Source organism: Pararge aegeria, chromosome 5 (assembly GCF_905163445.1).
Source record: "Pararge aegeria chromosome 5, ilParAegt1.1, whole genome shotgun sequence".
NCBI lineage: Eukaryota > Metazoa > Arthropoda > Insecta > Lepidoptera > Nymphalidae > Pararge > Pararge aegeria.
In genome coordinates, this window is record NC_053184.1 from 13,067,240 (window position 1) to 13,087,993 (window position 20,754).

Here is a 20,754-nt window from a genome sequence, read left to right on the forward strand (position 1 = left end):
CCTTCGTATACTTAGCCCACAGACTTCGTAGAGGATGGCAGTGGTTATGTCAGAACTCAGACTGCCACTTGTCAGGATGACAGTTGAAAATAATAATTAATCTTAGTTTTCCTATTTTGGTGTCTCTATTCCACAGAAATTGCATTATTTATATATTTATTACGAAATCATAATAATGTTACGCAGCAAAATAGTAAGTAATAAAACATGACTTATTGATGGGAAATCTATTTGCCATACACTTAGAAATTATTGTATTATTTGTTTTAGGTTCAGGTTTCAAACGTAGCTCGCAATTTACGAGTTGTCGGCTTTTCTAGTGATACTACGAAAGATGTAGACACTACATACATGGAGATTCCCGTCTACAATGTGGACAAGCCACAAACATTAGAGAAGAGAAAGGCCAGGTAATTGAATATGGAAGTATAATATTTATAGCTTTTATTTAGGTACTACTGCTTCACAAATACTCGATACCAACCATCTCAATTTGGAGGTCTTAAGGGGAAAATTTAGGGCTAGCATATAGATGCAGTCAGTGTTAGATAAGTTGTGAAGCTTATTAACTTACCAAAAACTGACACAAAAGTACACTTTTACAGGAATTTGCTACCATAAAATCAGGGTCAAGATCAATATGCTTGAATAGTTGATGTGTTCAACACTAGCAATAGCTCAGTTAAAAAAAATATATAACTTCACTTTTGCACAACTATAGATGGCAAAGTTTTACATATACTTATGTAACCAATCATAGTAATATTTTACCATGATTGGTTTAGCTTTAGTTTTAACCCTGTGGGTATGTTATCTGACTGCTTCTCCATATAAAAAATATTTTATAATTATTTACAAGATAGTAGGCTATAGGTTGCCATAGGTTTAAAGAAACAAACTAACACACTTTCACTTTTGAATATAATATTAATATGGACATATTTTTTGTATATTATTTCTATTTACAATAATTTTAGAGCTCTCTCTGTTTGTAGATTTGATCATGTGAAGCTGCCTCAATATTTTATTTGATCTCCCTAATGAAGTGGGGGAAAAATAATAGTTCAATATTAACAAGTTAGATTCTAGATTTTATGTTTTAAAAACTTTCTTCCATATTACAGATTACATTATCAATCCCGCAAACGAGGAATGTTGGAAAATGACCTACTTTTGAGTACCTTTGCTAAGAAATACTTAGATGGGTTTACTGAAGAGCAAACTATGAAGTATGATCGTCTTATCAACTCTCCAAGTAATGACTGGGACATATTCTATTGGATGGTGGGAAAAAAGCCAACACCAACAGAGTTTGACAATGAAATTATGGAAATGCTGAAGCAACATGCTAAAAATGAAGAACGAGTAACACTTTCCCAACCACCACTACATTAATTGATATCAAAAATAATTAAAAACATAATAATTAGTATTATTAGAATTATTATAGAAATGGATTAAATGTTGTAGATATTTCAAAGAAAGGTAAATATATTTATTTCTTATATTCAGTTTACTTTTAATGCCTGGGAATCAAATTAATTTAAGATGAAAGAAAAAAATCCAAATAGTATTTTATTTATAGCTTTTCTAATGAACAATTTCTGATCAAAAGTGTGTAACACAATGGATAGTCTTGCTTCTTAAAAAGTGTTACCAAACCAACAAGATTATATGAGGCAACATAATTTTTTGTTGTTTTTTATATCACTACAGTGTTCTAAGTTAACGCATATGTTGATTGTGGCCTGTTAGCTATTTATCTCCAGACTTGATAATAATTTATTATATCTAATTACAATAACAAATATTAATTTCAACAGTATTTTAAATATAATGGCTGTGAAATACAGATGAATGGACAGACAGACCAGGTGATGAGACTACAAAGCTTTCTTATTCTACAAGAGAACCCTAAAAATATCAAATTGCTTCTCAACAAGTTCATCATGACACCCATCCCCTGTAACAAATTTATGTTTTTCATAGTACAAAATTAATGATTATGTTAAAATATTGATGATGATCCCAAAGTAGTCATTCTAAAAACACTCGACATTTTATGTAATTTTATTCCTCTAAATGTACACCAAAATTAGGTTCATCCACAGAGGAGCTATCGCCATATTGGATGAATGATGACGTCACAAACTACGCCATTTTTATTCTGGTAAATATTGTAAATAGCCGTTGGATTTTGGGTAAACCAATTTTGTACAACGTAAATACACGTCGTTTTGCTTTAAAATGGAAATACTTACATATTCATGAAAATGTGTACGAACATGGATTGTCTGTGACCTAATAAAGACATTTCGCTCGACCCCTCGGCGTTACCTTCAGGACCTACGCAGTCGAGCTTGCCGCGGTTCGCTAACCATTTGTGCGCACATTGTCCCCTTGAATAAATAACTTGGTGCGTAATCATTATTTTGATGAGTTTTGCTGCGTTATCCAGTGATGTCTTGTAGTTTGTGTTGATTGTGAATGCGTCAAAGGTCATCACGCAATCTTATCATTTGCTCTTTAAATATTAGCGCCGTAGATCAAACCAAGTCAGTTAACTGAGAGCAACGGATGAACATACAAAGCGAGAAAGTGTAAAAAAAAGTTACGTGCACATTATTTGACTGGAAGTTATACTAGTGTTATAATAATAGCTTATTGAGTGTGATACTTTTAGTGTTTTAAATAAATAAGTGATAAAAATGCCTATTCGTCGTAGCAAGGTATGATTTCTATAAAATATACTTATCTTAAATAATTGTATGGATTTAACAATAAAAGCAAATCACTATATTTGCAAACAAAGAGTTGTATGAAAAACCAATACCCTCTAATATGCACAATTCTATGGATAGATTGGTAGATAAAGTGTTTGATGCACAAATTACACAGAAAATAAATGCGCAAAGGCTTCAACGATCTTCTCCAAACAACAGCCCTTGAGAATTAAGTTTGGGAAAACTGATTAGTGCAACAGGTCAACAATAATTAGTGATAAAATAAACTTCACTTTGCATACTAAAGATACATACATTTATTATTTTAAGCTTATAATTCTTTATACAATTTCCCGAAGAAAGTTCCATTTTCCGTTATATATATAAAAATAGATATAATATTTTAAAATGGTGGCAATTTGTGTAGTGAGGGTGATTGTTGATAAAAATATATCTCTTTACATGCCCTTTAATTATCGCTAGCTCATGACCGGATACACTGTAGCTTAGTAACTATATTATATTTTAAATCAAGAATAAATTAAACATTTAGTAGGTAATTTTACAAAACAATAAGTCTTACTTGGGATTTACAATTGTGACGTCACATAACTTATCTTGTCATACGATGTCGCCATTTGTTGACTGCCTCCCTTCCCTTTAGCGTGTGACGTAGTTAATGGTTGGCCCCAAAGACCGATTGCCCAGTGCTAACAAAAACCAGGAGGCAAAGTTGCTTTAGTGTTAATTTAAAGATATTCATTGTTATTCCGAATTCCCAGTATTATTAGTTTTATATTAATATACCCACCATTGTGAAACATTGCAAATTGCCTGAATACGGCGTCTGAGACGTCAGCAAAAACAGATGATCGCAAATGGCGATAGCCTTTCTGTTACTTTTGCACCTCTTATAGGAATAACTGCACTCTGGCCAAGGTATGGAACATTTACGTTTGGCTTTGATAGTCTTTTGTAATAATGGAGTAAGTAGGAGAAATATGTAAATTACTCGATTTGTATTTTGCTTGCGATTCTAATTAGGTTATCTAAACCTACCTATCTGATAAAATCATATAGTAGATGTTTAGAAATGTGATGCGTGCTATGAATCGGACCATCTGTATTTTATCATAAAATTATTAGGATCAAAATCAAACGCCTAAAACAATGCTGGTTCTATATTACGCGTGTGTTACTTACCATCATATGTGCTTGCTGGCAAAAAAGAAGAAGCAGGATTTAGCGCGTCGAACTTGGTCAGTACAAAGGCAAATTGGTTTCATCAGTCGGAATGGTCATGGCTTCCGCAACTGACAGTCGAGGGGATAAAGATTGAATATTCAAATGAAGTCATAAAAAAATGGAGGGTTGTGGGTGGCGCAAATCAGTGTATTGCTTACGTATCCCAAAATCGGCAACCTTTGTACACCATCAAGGACAGAAAGCTTGTATCTCCGGTGACGTGCTAAAGCACGAGATATATGAGCTCGTGTATCTTATTATGATGGAGGAAGTTGCCTGATGAATAGGTGTTGGTCGCAGAAAAAAGTCCTGGCTACGTAACATTAGAAAATTACGAATGCAGCAGAATTATATCGATAAGCATTTACGAAGCTGACTGCCAACCTTGATTAGTCGGATAGGCACCGTATGAAAAAGTGTCGGGTTGGAAAGCAGTTTTCACTATATCAAATAGTCGCAGATATAAATACAGAGACAATTCTCTTCGCGGACTTCTACATTATATCTCTTTATTGTTTTTACACCATATAATTTCGTCCTGTCCTTAATGCTGTGCCTATAAGACTCATATTACTTGAAGACCAAGAAGATTGTTGCTACGAGTATGTAGTCACAAAAAGGATGGAATCTGGCTGCGTTTTTTATGATGTGTAGTAGTAAACAAAAACTTGCTTCGCAACTATACAAAAGCTTTTCTATTGTTAAACGTGGCAGAAACTAGAAACCGCTACGTACCGTACTTACCTAGTAGCGAGATTCACAGGCAGCATCGTGAGTTTTAATTTGAATCTACCGATATTTGCTGAAATTTTTGGCCAGTTACCAATTGCTAGATATTGTTGGACAAACAAATGTGACCTACTTTGACGTATACACGTAACGTTTAAAATTTTTATCCGCGTATTAGAACTCGCGCCAGGCAGAATTCCCGAAAAATCATCTAAATTAAGTCATTTCTTTTCAAACACTTTGAATAACACTAATTCAAAGTTGCGAGTGCTCTCCGCTTTACAGCTCAATATAGCAAATTATATAATCATGGGAAATAATTTTTGGGATTTTTCCCTTCAATTGTGTCCAAGCTTCGTGTCACATTTAAAAAATTGTAGTTTAGAAGAATATGTTATCTACTTAGGTTTAATTGCACACTGTAAGTAAGAATTTTAATATGAAGAAAAAGCTTTGAATACAGGAGATTTTTTGAAAACTAAAGATTCAGTTTTCGTTTGTTCTTCCTATGCTCGCTTTTGTTTTGGGTTGATCTTATATATGAAAAGTAATATCATATTTTTTTTATTTAAAATTATGGATCTCTGCAGTACCTATTCCTTTTGTCAGGCTGTAAATAGTGGTCGAAGCCTATCCAGTGGGCCCATATTATACATCATCATCATCATCATCAACAGAAATTGTGCGTCCACTGCTGGACATAGGCCTCTTTCAAGCAGCGCCAACTTTTCCTATTGTGGGCTTTCCTCATCCAGTCGATGCCTGCCACTTTTCGGAGGTTGTCGCTCCATCTAGTTGGGGGGCGTCCGACACTCCGCTTACCGACACGCGGTCTCCACTCGAGGACCTTTCGACTCCAACGTCCATCGGTCCTCCGACAAACGTGACCAGCCTGCCACTTCAGTATGCTAACACGAAAGGCTATGTCAGTTACTTTAGTTCTTTGGCGAATCACTTCGTTACGGATCTTATCCCTCAAAGAAATACCAAGCATAGCTCTTTTCATATATTACATATACATATATAATTGTAATTATACAATACTGCTATAATAGAAAAAAGTTTTAGGACATAATGATAATAATAAAAATAAGTTTATTTCATTTAACAGTTAAACAGTAAATTTAAAAATAATACAAAAAAAGGCGAACATGTGTATCACGAAACTCAAATTCGATAATACTGCTATAGTGAAAGACTGAGTCGCAGTATCTAATTACTGCGTAATTTTTTATTTAGCGTGAACCGCACGTGTAGTGTGCGTATGAACACTAGGAAAGGAAAATGTCATACAGCCCTCCTATAATTTTATAGCTCTTGAGCGGAACCTGAACGCTATATGCAAACCTATGTACATACTGGCACGTACCTGTAACTTTTTTAAGTCATGTGCGTTTTAAGTAATTAAATATCTGTCGCTTAAACACTGAAGGAGAAAATCTTAAGGAAACATGCGCGAGAGTTCTCTATATTGTTTTCAAAGGCAACCTATTCGAATTTTGCCCGCGTGGTGGACTACGGCCTAACTCCTCATTCTGGAAGGAGATAAGTGCCCTGTATTGGGCCTGTAATGTGTTGATATAATGGTGACGATGATGATGATCAAGATGATCATGTGAATTTAAAATTTATTTTAATGTTAAGATCTTAAAATAATAATAAGTATTTAACATTGTGAGGTATGTGCAAGTACCTACCTACATAAATTTAAATTTTTAATCTGCAAAATATATTTTTACGTATATAATATACAGGAAGGTCATTGTTCGTATTCATGCATTACCTTTACTTTGAACATTTTATGAAGTAACTTTTATTTCTTAAATTAAAAGCAAAAGATTGGTGGCTTTTGAAAGCCCCGGCTTTCGATATACAGCTTAAACGGATTTTCATCAAACAGCTAGGAAATCCGATCCGATTAATTCATCTTTCAAACAAAAAACACAAAATCAAAATAGGTTTATCCGTTCAGGAAATCTGTATTTCCTCAACGATTTTCTGATTTACCACTCATACTCATACACACACTCAAACGTACACATAGACACACACACACTAACAGACACGTCAAACTTATAAAACCCCGTTGTTTTTACGCCGTGGGTTAAAAATCGAATCAAAAACATAGGTTTGGTTGATTAGATTTGGAATAAGTATATCCACGACCTATATAATAGGCCCTAACGCAACGTTCGGAGGCATTGGCGGTGTTTGGTGTAAAAGTGAGCATACATAGCTACGGAATAATAAATCTTCTTTTTTATATCGTAATTAACTTTATTACGGTTAGACAGTATCTACATTTGTTACGTTAGAATTAGAAACGAATATATTCTACTTTTAAAGGGGCTAAAAAAATCGAAAACGTAAAAAACGCATCGGTAATCGGACGCAAAACAAATACGGTAAAACTTACCGAAAGCCTGGTACGGTCATGTGATGAGGCGAGATGATGACCATATGACTAAAAGAGTTATTAATATACGGAATGGAAATAGAGGCCGTGGACGACCACCAAAAACCTGGCTACAAATAATAAAAAAATGACATTATCCGAGCAACACAACAGAAGAGAGACAACCTCTAACGGTGTTGCGCAGGAATACTAGGACCCAAATGAATTGGTATAAAAGCCAGGAGAGAGAAGAAGAAGAAGACAGTACATTTGATATCGTTTTCCATTAGCATCGCCTTTTAGCACTGCAATTTAATTGAACTATAGGCAAAACATAAATGTAATAAAATACTAATGCAGACACCAGATGAAATTAAAAAAGTATTATAATATTGTTTATTTCTTCAGAAATAATGATCGTTCGTTACACCGCCACCGTCACTTGTTGACGCTGTAGGGTATTCGCAAATGCACCGATTGGTCTACCTTCTAATAATTCTAACAGAAAAGCTTAGTTTTGCTTATAGGGTTAAAACGAATCTTTTGTTCTGTAAAACTGATTAAACAAATAAACAGCTACAATGAGTAATAGGATATGATGATAACTATAGGTATGTTAGGTTAGGTTAGTTTTGATATATTTTCTTATACGTAGTACTTTATTTTTTTATATATTAATATTATCTTTCTTTATACCGCGATTCCTCAGGCCACTTATCTCTAATTTTAAGTTTTCGCCTTAGATCTCCGGAAGTATTTTTACATAAAATTTGGTTGAACTGAACTTAAACTAATACAGATTATTTACAAATTCGAACATGGTATATAGGTACTTGTTAAAGTTTAAGTAATATATAAGTATGAATTAAATTGTAGGTCTTAGTAAAATGGATATACGAGAACCAGCACAAGATGCAGACAATACGATGCTGCAGTTCATTGCTGAGGTACAAAGAAGTGGAGGAAACTGCACAAATAGAGCCCGAAACCATCTCAGTGCCACACACAAAGCCGACACCACAAATAACGCCAGAGTTCTCTTTCAAGGTAAAATGTTTCAATAATTCGTAACGTTTACTTAAAGGGGAACCTCGTTTAGAGCGAAAATCGCAGGAGGCACCCTCGGGTCGACGTCTCCCACTCTCCCTCCCGATGTCGTCGAGCCCTGGGGCTCTTCTCATGGCGAGCTTTCGCGCTCGCCCCACTCCCCCGGTCACGCCGTAGCAAGCCCTAAGGTGGTTAGCAGCAAGTGTCCATCCGAAAATCGAAATCGGTTAGCGAAAATATTAGTTTCATTGAACATTCAACTATGGATCTGGGATCACGAGTGGTTGGATTCCTGGTTTCGATTCCATAGTCAGGCCAAATCTTGTGTTCTTCTGTAAAATAAACCTATGTTAGCACCAGCTTAGAGTTAGGCGTCATCAAAAGCCTAAACCAGTCCACTGCTGGACTAAAGGCCTCTCCCAGCGTGGGTTTGCCCATAATCACCACGCTCAGCAGACGGGTTGGTGACAGTTATATTCCCTTAGTCTCCTTTTACCGACACCTGCAGGAAGAGTAGTTGTGGTGACAACTGTTCTGATCTGCCGTCACAACACGGCACAGACTTAGGCAATTTACACTATTTAATAAGTAGGTTTTACTAGTTAATAAAGTAGTAGTGTAAGTACTAGTTCATACACGTGAAGCCGACAGTCCTTTGGTATTATCATTGACGTCATAATAAATGATAATCCCGCCAACCCTATGTAAGCTGTGTTTTTATCGGGCTTGAACATGTTAGCCCCCGAATGCAATCCCTCCTGCACGTCTAGCATGGGCAGGAGACAATTATCTCCCCGGGTAAAGGATACAAATTTATCTTCTCCCACAGCTTTATCAAATCTTAGAGAACTGGTGCAAAAACGGGGGTAGAGAGATAGAGAGATGGACACGTCAATTATATTTCTTGTTAGGGGATATAATTTTTATCACCTGCCCGTGCTAGCCCTGCTAGTGGTAAACTTTGACTTATGATGCAGACTAGGATAGTAGCGGGGTAACCTGTTAGGGATTTGGCAGTTATATAACACAATTATCTCCATCGCATAGTGACTCTTGAAACTTTTAATTTGACTTGTGTGTTAGCGAACACGTTTCGGAGCTATACCTAAGATAACTGGCATCACGGCACTGTAACTAAATTATATTAATTTCATATTTCTTTGCAGTACAGCGACCTCCAAGTTAGATTAGCAGCACCGTATCAGTTACAGCCGAAACCAGACGCAAGTGCTTTAGGTTTTGGAAAGTATTTTACAGACCACATGCTTAAAATACACTATCACAAACAGCTGGGAGGCTGGCAGAAACCTGAAATTATACCATTCGAACACCTCACCATACACCCAGCAGCAAAAGCTCTACATTATGCTATACAGGTATGTAAACATTTCTTTATAAAATCCGTTTCATCCATCCGTTTGCCTGTCCCCTATAATTGAAGGTCATTTGGAAAAGGTGTTGTCCCGAACTACAAAAATTAACTTTATCTGAAAATTATTATAATTTCAAGTTCTCTCTAAGGTCTTTATTTCAGTTTTCTTATCGTTATAAATATTAGCTTGACATTATACGTATGTTTGTGAACCTGGGTAGTTATTGTTATTATATTATAATCAAACCTGGTGTATTGGTTGTCACAGCGTATTTTATAAAGCGATAGCGCTACTAAATTGAATCTGCTAATTTCGTAGACCTATCCTTTGCCTAATCATCCCTGTACAAAAGGGTGACAAAACTAAATTCAATCTGTCGTATAAAGATATTGGATTAAACATTAACTTCGAACTTAGGTAAAAAAACAGCAAACAAGGATTTTTTCGATGCTAATTTTTAATCATTTTGCAGTTATTCGAAGGTATGAAGGCGTATCGGGGAATAGATGATAAATTACGGTTGTTTCGACCAGACCTAAATATGGAAAGAATGAATTTGGCAGCTCAGAGGTCCGGTCTACCAATGTTTGACGGACAGGAATTAATAAATTGCTTAATTCGGCTTATACAAATAGACCAGGAGTGGGTTCCACACTCTGAAACTTCAACATTGTATGTACGACCTACTTTAATAGGAACTGAGGTGAGTCCAGTAGCATTCTTATAAAAATTCAAGTCATTGCATAAAAAAATACCGGTCAGTTATTAAACTTATCAATAAAGTTAAGTATTTTGATGTATCATTAAAAACCGACAAGAGGACGAATTAGTTTTTGATATTTGAATTATTTGACAAACCGAATATATTTTTTGTTGCGGTTTTACCATCTGCATGGCGGAATCTCACTTGGCATATTCGTGATTTAACGTAAATATTGTACCGATGTTTTTTCGGAAAGCAAGCGACGGATATATATTTGTTACTGTTACACTTGTAACTTTAGTGGGGCAAAAAGGAAAACAGGAAAGAACAAAACTCATATTCGTCTTGTCAGTTTTTGAAGACACACTGAAGGACTCTCTAGTTTTTTATTCTCTCTAGTTGACAATGTGATTTACGATATGGTTCATCTAGGGATGACGTGTTTGAGACACCTAGTTATATGTGAATAAGTACATCAAATACTCGGTTAAATGTCGTTAACCCATATCGCTGTAGAAATACTTTGGCTCAAGTTAAGATCCGCCACCATAGGCAAAGGAGTCCTTAAATATCAAAATTACATACGTTCCTAAATTATGTGTGCAAATGCGGTTAGGTGAGCGGAGAAACGAGAGGGGTTTATCGTCATCATCCCATTACCGGCCCACAACAGGTCACGGGTCCCGTCAGAATGAGAAGGGTTCAGGCCGTAGTCTACCATGTTGGCCAAGTGCGGATTGGTAGGCTTCACACGCCCTCGAGAACATAATGGTGAACGCTCAGGTTTCCTCACGATGTTTTCCTTCACCGTTAAAGTAGTTAACTGCTTAAATTAAAGTTTTAAATGATAAAAACCGTTTTAATTTTGCTCGAGATGACGATTCATTAATTATCTAATAATAGATAGTATGTATACGATAATTCATTAATTCAAATTAATATGTAGGTATCTTATAAATTACGCCGTTATTTCTGAACACTGATAAACAGTGACGACTCAAAATCCTCCTTTATTTCATCAGTAAATATTTAACATGAATTTCCGCTTAATAGAAATGTTGATAATGTAGATTGTGACTTCTACATGGAGGTCATATTGTAATGTTTTGGAATTCCAGTTTAGGTTTCCTGTAATTCAGGAATGAGTATTAGAAGGAAAATAATTGCTTACTTTTCCAGAAAATTTTAATTAATATTTAGTTTTTGCAAAAACATTTTGTAAAAGACTTTTATTACTTAGGAATGAGCTGAAAACATACTTATACATTCGTAATAATTTTGGCAAACGACCTTGTTTGTGTTTGTTGAATGTTAGATAATATCGTAGAAAATACTTTGGGTAAATTCTTAAGAATTAATTTTCTTATCAAACTTATCTGGAGTTTATTTAGTTTAATATTTATTCATGAATTTAGATATGACGGCAACACCTTCCATTGAGGATAACAAAACAAATTTTGGCACAGAATTTACAAAAGTTACGTAAATGTTAGGTAGATATTTAGTTACCAAAATCCTAAAGAGTATCTATATGTTAAGATAAGTTTCTACTAGCGCCTATCTACTTACTTTGTCATAACACAATAATGCGTGAATAAATTATACTATAATTTATACGTAGAAATCTATTTTAGAGGTTACGTAGGTAACTTTCGGTTGTAACTAAGTATTTATTTATACATAAAACTAACTACCAGTTTTGAGATTTAGGATCTTTTAAAAAAAATAGTACAATTGTTGACATTTATAAATCCTTAAAATATTCAGTTTTCAATTTGGGATTGTATTATTTTGTAATACATAAGCCTAACATTTCCGCCGCATTGGAATCGGCAGGTGTGACAAAGTAAAATTCAAATATAAGGTTAAATATGTATTTATTTATTGTTGAACTGATAAATAACTACGTACCTACTAATATAATTGATATGATTTTTTTTTTATTAATAATTATAGCTTATAAATTTCATCCCTTATTTATACATATTCAAAATAAAATCTATCTATTATATAAATAAAACTTACCGATCAATTTATATCACTTTGAATTATTGGTTTGAATTTTTTTTTATTGTAGCCAACATTCGGTGTGATGGAGCCCGACTCAGCCCTTATGTTCGTTATCATGAGTCCAGTAAGCGCTTACTACAAGACCAGGGATGACGGTGCTGTCTCCATCTATGCAGATCCGAGCGTTGTGCGAGCCTTCCCGGGCGGGGTCGGTAATAGGAAAGTTGGCTCGAATTATGGACCGACTATAGGTAATTAACCGCTATGCTAACAGCTGTTAGTATCTTTAAAAATATTTACAGAAGGTTTGGTTTTCCCGGGCTAAACAATAGCCCTATATAAGATTTATGAAAAATTTGAACCGTTCATGTGCTACGCCGTAGGTAATACCTACACGTTTTTGTTGAATTGCATGGAATTCAGCAATTTATAAGTTCTTTTCCGGAATAAAAATGAAAGTGTCCTATCTCCGTCATCACGAGGCAAGATAAATGTGGAAAATTTTGGCAAGATCAGTTTAGACGAGGCGTCCACGATTAATAAATAAAACACAGTTATCCTATACAAAAAACTAAACCCAACGTTACTCTTGCGTAAACAAGATTCAACAAAGAATAAACAAGATTGATACTCGTATTACTTATGTTTAAAGTAAAAGTAATATTTGTTATATTGTCCGCTTTTTGGACGCCCAATGACGTCACGTTATAAATCGGCCCTGTGCAAGGCGACGACCGCTCCCGCCCGCGCCTCCGTCCGATCCATTCTCCGAAATGGGCACTAAACAAAAATAACACCGCTTTTCGGGATGTGCTTTTGTTTTGGTCATAATTGACACTACGCGAAGGTACCTAATTCTGGAATTACTTGTGACTTGCTAAAGTTTTCCAAAATAATATAGGTATAGTTCTTCACAGTAAACCAAATATTTTTCTTCCAAATAAAAAGTGTACACGATTAAGTAAAACTTTAAATAGCCATGTAAGGTTTCTTAGCTATTAATTAAATGATAGGATATAATAAAATAAAACAATGTTACATACGTTGTCATATATATTATCATATATTATGTAGGAAAATAAAAATGTTATAAAAAAGTAGAAATCGAAAGTGCAAGGAGCGGCCACGTAGCTTTTTAGGTTGCGTTTTCGTTTACAACGTTTTGAAATCGAATCCGGCCAAGTCACGCTCTTACGATAACATTATTAGGTACCTATGTTGTTATCTATTATATTATTTTTGAGGTCCCAATTTACCAAAGTTAGTTAAAAATTCAAATAAACTAAAATATAGACGGTGCTGTAAGTAATACTACTCTAGTAGGTACGTACCTATAACCTACCTAATAACGGAAAATCTGAAACTTTATACGAAAGATTGAGAATAACAAAGTTGATATTCGTCTACCTGTCGCTTTATCAAGGTTTAATTTTTCACAAATATCTTGAGGTCTACATAAATAAAAGCACGGCGTTTTACAAGCATTTCCAGGTACTGAAGTTTCAACCTTCTGAATAATTAAAATCAAAGCGATGGAAGATCGAGGCAACAAAGTAAAATTATTATTTACAAAGCCCGTGTGAAATTATTGCGAATCAAATAGACTTGCGGCTAATAGTAGGTATTTATAAAGCTGAAGTCGGCAAGAAATTCAAATAACGAAACTTCATAGAGTTGCCGGCTTATTCTCAGTAGAATGAGCATTCCGAATCTGTGCAAGAGTCACAACAAACAGACAGAGCCAGAACTTAGTAGGACTACTTGAAATATACTGAGTTTTTAATTTATTTAATCTTTTGATATATATATACGTTAAAACACTTGATTAAAATATATAATCTAATTTACACAAAACTGACGACTTATGGAATTACAAATTGCAAAATAACATTGCTAATTGCAACGTCGTCGCATATTTGCTGAAATCGAATCTGGTCATGCCTCGCCTTTATCGCTGTGCGCAGAATATCGACTCGGCTTAAATTAAAACTTTGAAGTATTGAGCTTTAACTACTGCGTGACGCGTGGGCAACGGGTTGTCCACTCGTCGACCACTTGCCGTATACCTACTACTAGTACAAAAATATAAGAATATTTGCTTTATTCCATACCATATCATTACATAAAGCTATAATTTCAATGCTTGAATTCCTACGTGTGGTGTTAAGTCGATATAATAGTGTGCGAAGGCCATAGATCAAAAAAACACACACAATGTTCATAGAATAGCCTGATAGTAAAACCTATTCAACCTATTGGTTTTTTGGATTGGGAATTTTTATAAAAAAATCATAGTTTAAGAGATTTTGTTTTCATTTTTCATGATTTCTTTGCTCCCCGAAAACTAGGACTGTTGCATTGAAACGCGCGTTAAGCTTGAATGAATACCTTTATTTCTTTAGTTAAAAGCAATTTAATATCACTTTATTTTTCGGTAAAGGACAAAATCGTGAGGTAACCTGCATGAGTGGGAGTTCTCCAATTCTCAAAGGCGTGTGAAGTCTACCAAGCCCTCACCCAGCGTGGTTGACTACGGCCTAAACCCTATCATTTTGAAAGGAGACCCGCACGCTGCAATGGGCCAGCGATGGGTTGATGATGATGATGATGATAGGTAGTGTACCCACACATTGAGGTATAAATATAGGTACTACTAAAGTACGCGTTGACTCGTGGCGGCGTGCACCGATACACGAATCGAACAGCCGCCGACAGCCTTCCGTTCTCCACATCCGTCGCTGATAAGACAATAGCGATTTCAATGATGTTTCCAATAGTTTTTATGTTTATATCGTACCTTTTAAACTTTGAGATGCGTGTTGTAAAGGTTTCTTATTTTAAATAAGTTTTAATAGGAGATAACCCAAATATTTAAATCCATATTAAATAGGAATGTCTGTTCCTTTGTCCTTACTTTCCGGCCGCTATAACGAAGCAACCAATCGTCTTAATTTTTGGCATTTTTATTCTAAGTAAACAAACGCGATTTTCCAAAAACCCTAATAAAGGTCTTAAGATCATGAGCAACATCTAGTATTGTACAAATTTAAAAAGCATATGAAATGTTTGTAACCGTCAGGGTTGAACCCGCATTCCCTAGTGCTGTGCCACGATTCTTATAATGCGAATGCCAAAATTATTATAAAATGAGACACTTCCAAACACGAGATGATGATTTTGTATCTAATATTGTATGATTCAAACTGATTTGCAATTTGTTTAAGGTTTTTATTTCGCAATAACAACTTCTCGGGAATTATATTAGTAGTAGTAGTATTTATTTCAAGTAGGCCTAATATGTGGACTTTTGAAACGTCAATACTTTGTTGCATAAGATTACTTAAAATCCTTCGCTGGGAGCATTTTATGGCTTATTCTTTAGACTCTACAGTTTAAAGAACACTCTAGCTTAGTTACTTCCGTCCCCAGGATACAGGCTTCCTTTGTGCGAATTTTCATCGGGATTCAATTTCAAAGAATAGTACCCATCAAATAAACAAAAAGAAACCGTTTCGCATTTATAATATTGGCACGAATGTCCACATACCTACCTACTTAGTAGTTAGTATAAACTTTTTGTGTCAGAGCTCGTCCGGGGAAGTACCTACTGCCGCCATGTTTATATCTGCCGCCAGGCAGCATATGGTACTGTTTTACGGACCGAAGGGCTTTATTGCCAAAGTAATTGCAGGCATGAGGCTTTGCACCTTAAGATACTCTCTAGAACGTGCTCCTTGCAAGCCCTGCGAATTATTGCTCTGCTTATAGGTGACGGTTTTCCGATCGTCTGCTTAGTTCGTTAATAACTACATACTTAAAAAAAAACAACTTTGATAAGGGCTCAACTACTAAGCTTCGCACGTTCAATGAGGTGGACTTTCCAGTTAATTGCTTCATTGAGCATTAGCACGATGTAGGCACCTATCATTAAAGCTTTTCACAGACCGTGGCACAATATGTTGTGTTCATTACGTTTTCGCTAGGTTTTGACCCTTGTGCAGTGGTGAGCGCCGTAGTCTTATCAGTAGGGGTCTCGGCTTTTCAGCAATTCGGGAATTAATAATTCGATGATCCGATGGTAGGCTTCACGACCTGTGATCAGTTACCACCCTTAAGACATCATCAACATCATCTCAAATGATATTGCAGTCAAGGGCTACCTTGTAATACATTAGAAATCATCTCAATCGTTATAGGGAAATAGGGAATTACTGTTTACTATAAAATAAATAAAAATAAACAGTGCATGCCTATAACTTATAGCAAATTGACGCGATTCAACATTTAATTAATGGGTATCCGCCAAAATTCCTACTCATGCGTTTGAAAACTGACATCCTGGCATACAGGTCATCCCTTCAAACGATTGAAGACCACTGCTGGACATAGATCTTTTGTAGGAAGTTCCAAAATACATGGTCCTGGGCCGCTTGTTTCAAGCGGCTCCCAGCGACTCGTTTGATGTCGCCGGTCCACCTCGCTGGGGGCCGACAAACGCTGCGTTTACCTGTGCGGGGTCGCTTTTCCAGCACCTCGGAACCCCAACGTCCATCGGTACGGTACATATAGGTACGGTGAGCTTATTAATACAATAGAGAATGCATTAATTCAATAACTAAAATTTAAGCACAGTTTAAAAAAAAAAAAAAAATTTATGGTACTAATAGTATTAACACGTAAAGTAACTAAAACTCAGATCACAAGAATCCCTTCGCAAAGAATTTATTAATATCTGAATTCCATATTCTTGTTTCCCAGTTAATTAATAAATGCGGGCTCATTTAATTTGGGATAGATACGGTAGTATAATTTCAAGTCTTGCTGATAAGCCGTTATCAGTATAGTAAAAAAAAATTGAGCGAGGAGTTTAGGTCTCGGACTTTTTAACGTAGGTAATTTAAAACTTAGCAAACGGATCGATTGATGCGCGATTTTTCTTAGTACACTGAATATAAGTTACCACCGGTGAATTTGTACATTTAAAACTAAATATTGTAAAGTTATACTTCTTAAATAAGAAGGCTCCTGAACTAATTCAATTCGCGGAGAATGAACAGAACTAGTTAAAGGAATTAGACCTTGGCTAGTCATGAAGCCATTAAAATAAATAAATTCCACTAGCAGCTAGTTATTAAGAGCTACTAGGGTAAATTCATCAATGGATGATTCCCTGAAAAAGAGCAATAATAATTAAAAAAAAAAAAAACTGAACCCACCAATGAACGATCCAATGTCTAAGACAGATTGCCGAGTTACAGCAATGAAAAAAAAGAAATGAGAAAAAAACTAGTTAGCCCTAGCTGGTAAGTAATGAGGCAGTCTAAGATGGTAATTGTCTAACCTATTACTAGTATAGCAGTTATATTAAACCCATAGCCCTAAATCGGTGAGCAGCACGTCTTTGTTGGTATGGTGGTTACTACTTATAAACCAGAGAAATTTCTTTGACACTGCCCGGATCGAACCCGGGAACTACAACTTAAAACCACAGGCTCTATCCGCTGCGCCAGATAGGTCGACTTAATTCATACTTAACGCACATAAAGAATGCAGTGCCCGTTCAACATATAAAACACACCCGCAATTTTTTTTTTTTTTTTTACCATAAATACATATTATTTTACCATTATAAAGTAGATACCTCCGTTAGAGGAATGTGAATGAACGCCTTCGCTTAGATAAGGGCTCATTCTTAAAACACTTGTGTATAGAGGCTACTAGAGTCAAAGTTCAGAAATTAAAGATAAACTGTAGTCACAAGCACATACTGATCTGGAACCAATTTTTGTTTTTTATTTCTATTAACTATGCGAAGTTTTAACATATATTATTTGAATTTTTAGGTCTTTATCTGTAAAAGTCAAATAAAGATTTTTTTCTGTAAATATCTATCAATTGAACGAAGTTTTTATCTAAATTGTTTTAATTTACGTTCTTTAACTACCGTACTTATCTCTAAAACTCAAGTAAACAAAATCGGCCGGCAACTAAGACACAATTAAATAAGTTAATACCGGTATGTTAAAAAAATTAAAAAGAATATTTACAAGCTCCGTTTCTGAGCTCTGTAATTCAGTGGCGTGCACTGGGTTCCTTGACAGGGTATGCATACAGCAGGAAAATTGCACAAAACGTCAAAAATCCTCCTCTTATACCAGTAATATATAAATTTTAGGGTAGGTAGTGCTTTTGTGCATGTATGAAGTGCACGCCACTAATCTGTATGATAAAGGTTTAATTCTGAAACAGTGGAAGAGATTTTCGTGGTATGAGTATGGCAAAAGTGCACCGTGAGTACCGTGAATCGTGAAAAATCCTGTTAAAGCTTTTGACAGACGCAAAATATTTGGAACAAGTCAAAAACGCACTAAGTAGTAATCATCTGTTTACAAGAGCATTGTACCTACATAGATGATGGTTACTGAAAGTGCACAGACAATCTCCCTTGCCATATTACACGGGCCGCACACATCTTTATTGCATTTCACCTAAATTTGGATATCGTTTCGGAAGTTTAAAGCTTAGTTCAGTGCACCCGACGACGCGACGCGACGTAGAGATAACTTACAGCATCATTCCGCCTGTATAATATTGCCATGCATGACCGAATATCGTGTTATTGCGTCATGTGCTTTTAACAAGTTATGCGAACCTACTTAACGTAAATTTTTCTAGCGCATTCTACCTTAAATTAGTTTCAGCATTTCGAAGCTTTTGAAAGATACCTATAACTTTTTTATCATTGGAAAAATCGTTGTTATTCGAATTTCGAATGTTCTGCTACTTTATGGCGCTATCGATGACTTATATCCTTTCAGGCGAAATCTACTGAACGGGTTGTAATAACACTTAACTACATATGTTTAGAATAACAGACAGGCTATGTTTTATAATTATATTGTAATTTGTACACCCCGTTGCGTAAATTGGTGGCGTCTTGTATACCAATGTATTACGTTGCCCATTCCATACATTGTAAAACATTTAAAAGAAGTTCCACCGCCTTTATAAGTTCGACTTATAAAACATTTTCATTTCGGGTCGGAAACCTCCCCTCCCTCTTAAATGACTCTCCCTCTCCTCTTTCCACGGTATTCGTACACTGAAGTAAATTGAACAATATTTCATGATTTTAGTAAAAAAATAATCTAAAATATCTGCATCTAATATGCAATATTAGATATATTATAAGTATCTTGAAACCTTAGGCCATTTCAGAAGAAAACGGAAGTTCTAAAAACAGACAGAAAATGACACCAATATGTTTTTGAGTTCTGTTATTGCATTATGATGATCCGCAACTCTTACAAAGTAAACACTTCATCCTACTTACCTACTTACCGACTCATCGAAAAAATAAGCGAATGGAATTTTCTGCATAGTTCATGGGCTCGGATAAAGTTTGACGAACATCTGGCTCCCAGATGGCATTGAGACGAACATTAAGAATATATCTTCCAACTACAACCACAACTCTTTGTTCGAGCTTTGCGTGTTATAAAAAAACTGCAAAAACGACGACTCACACGGCGCAGTGGTTAGCGCTGTGGTCTTATAAGCGGAGGACCCGGGTTCGTTTCCCTATAGGGGCAATTTGGGTTTTGAATAAAATAAATCGAACATGAAATCAACACAAGTATCAGATAATATTTTTTTTTTTTTGTGATTTGCAATTACCTATGATGCAATTATTTGTTAAAATATTTTTCTTTTTAGACAAAACCGAAAGTTTAATTTTTAAAATGAGAAAGTATTACACATTACTTTTGCCATTCGCTTAGCATGTTAAATTCATAGATGATTTGGGAATGATTTTATCAGAATATTCAAAGAAATAAAATATTAAATGATTTGTATTAAAAACATGTGGACCTGGCATACATCGTCCTGCGCGGTAAATTAGCGCCACTTTAGCGGGTCCAGTTAAGTTCACAATCAAATTCAAATTCATTTATTTCAAGTAAGCCTACTTTATAAGCACTTTTGAAACGTCAAGTATGCATGTTTGTGTGACTCTACCACCGGTTCGGAAAACAGATTCTACCGAGAAGAGCCGGCAAGAAACTCAGTAGTTGCTCTTTTCCAACATCAACATTTACAATCATTTTGCTATCTTGCGGGAGATGAGAGCGAGGCTGGCTGCTTCCATTCTACCTTGTCATTGAGGAATTCATCAAATGTATAGTAACCTCGCTGTACTAGATGCGTTTTTACACATTTTTTAAATGTATGCATTGGTAGGTCAAGAATTTCCTTAGGAATCATGTTGTAAAAGCGTATACTCAACCCCACAAAGGAGTTCTGCACCTTACGCAGACGATATGTAGATATCACTAATTTATGACCGTTTCTGGTAAGTCGATTGTTAATTTCAGCTTTTGATTTATAAAGAGTAATATTTTGCCTCACAAAGACTATATTATTATAAATGTATTGCGAAGCTACTGTACGAATACCTATTTGTTGAAATTTTTCACGAAGCGATTCGCGTGATCCAAGTTTATATATTGATCGTACGGCTCTTTTCTG

The 20,754-nt window shown here is 35.4% G+C and overlaps 2 protein-coding genes across 3 annotated transcripts; both read left to right on the plus strand.

The window, feature by feature from the left end:
- Positions 1-175: 175 nt before the first annotated feature.
- LOC120623949 (succinate dehydrogenase assembly factor 2-B, mitochondrial-like) lies at positions 176-1,395 on the plus strand. Its single transcript, XM_039890240.1, has 3 exons — positions 176-193; positions 271-410; positions 1,125-1,395. Exons 1-3 carry the CDS (start codon positions 176-178, stop codon positions 1,393-1,395), a joined length of 429 nt encoding a protein of 142 aa, XP_039746174.1.
- LOC120624147 (branched-chain-amino-acid aminotransferase, cytosolic-like) lies at positions 1,363-12,504 on the plus strand. Of its 2 annotated transcripts, none has more exons than XM_039890513.1 (5): positions 1,363-1,485; positions 7,969-8,139; positions 9,306-9,515; positions 9,985-10,215; positions 12,293-12,504. In XM_039890513.1, the coding sequence occupies exons 2-5, from the start codon at positions 8,005-8,007 to the stop codon at positions 12,482-12,484; spliced, it is 768 nt and encodes a 255-aa protein (XP_039746447.1). In that variant the 5' UTR covers positions 1,363-1,485; positions 7,969-8,004; the 3' UTR covers positions 12,485-12,504. The 2 variants fall into 2 exon arrangements, with proteins under 2 accessions (XP_039746447.1, XP_039746446.1); XM_039890512.1 differs by lacking the exon at positions 1,363-1,485 and adding an exon at positions 1,792-2,729.
- Positions 12,505-20,754: the final 8,250 nt, after the last annotated feature.

Excerpts from the sequence above, each read along its gene's own strand:
- LOC120624147 (XM_039890512.1), top strand. The coding sequence starts at position 2,709 with ATGCCTATTCGTCGTAGCAAG. Across the intron at positions 8,140-9,305 it reads CGCCAGAGTTCTCTTTCAAG|TACAGCGACCTCCAAGTTAG; the intron begins GTAAAATGTTTC and ends ATTTCTTTGCAG. Across the intron at positions 10,216-12,292 it reads CTACTTTAATAGGAACTGAG|CCAACATTCGGTGTGATGGA; the intron begins GTGAGTCCAGTA and ends TTTTTATTGTAG.
- LOC120623949 (XM_039890240.1), top strand. Across the intron at positions 411-1,124 it reads TTAGAGAAGAGAAAGGCCAG|ATTACATTATCAATCCCGCA; the intron begins GTAATTGAATAT and ends TCCATATTACAG.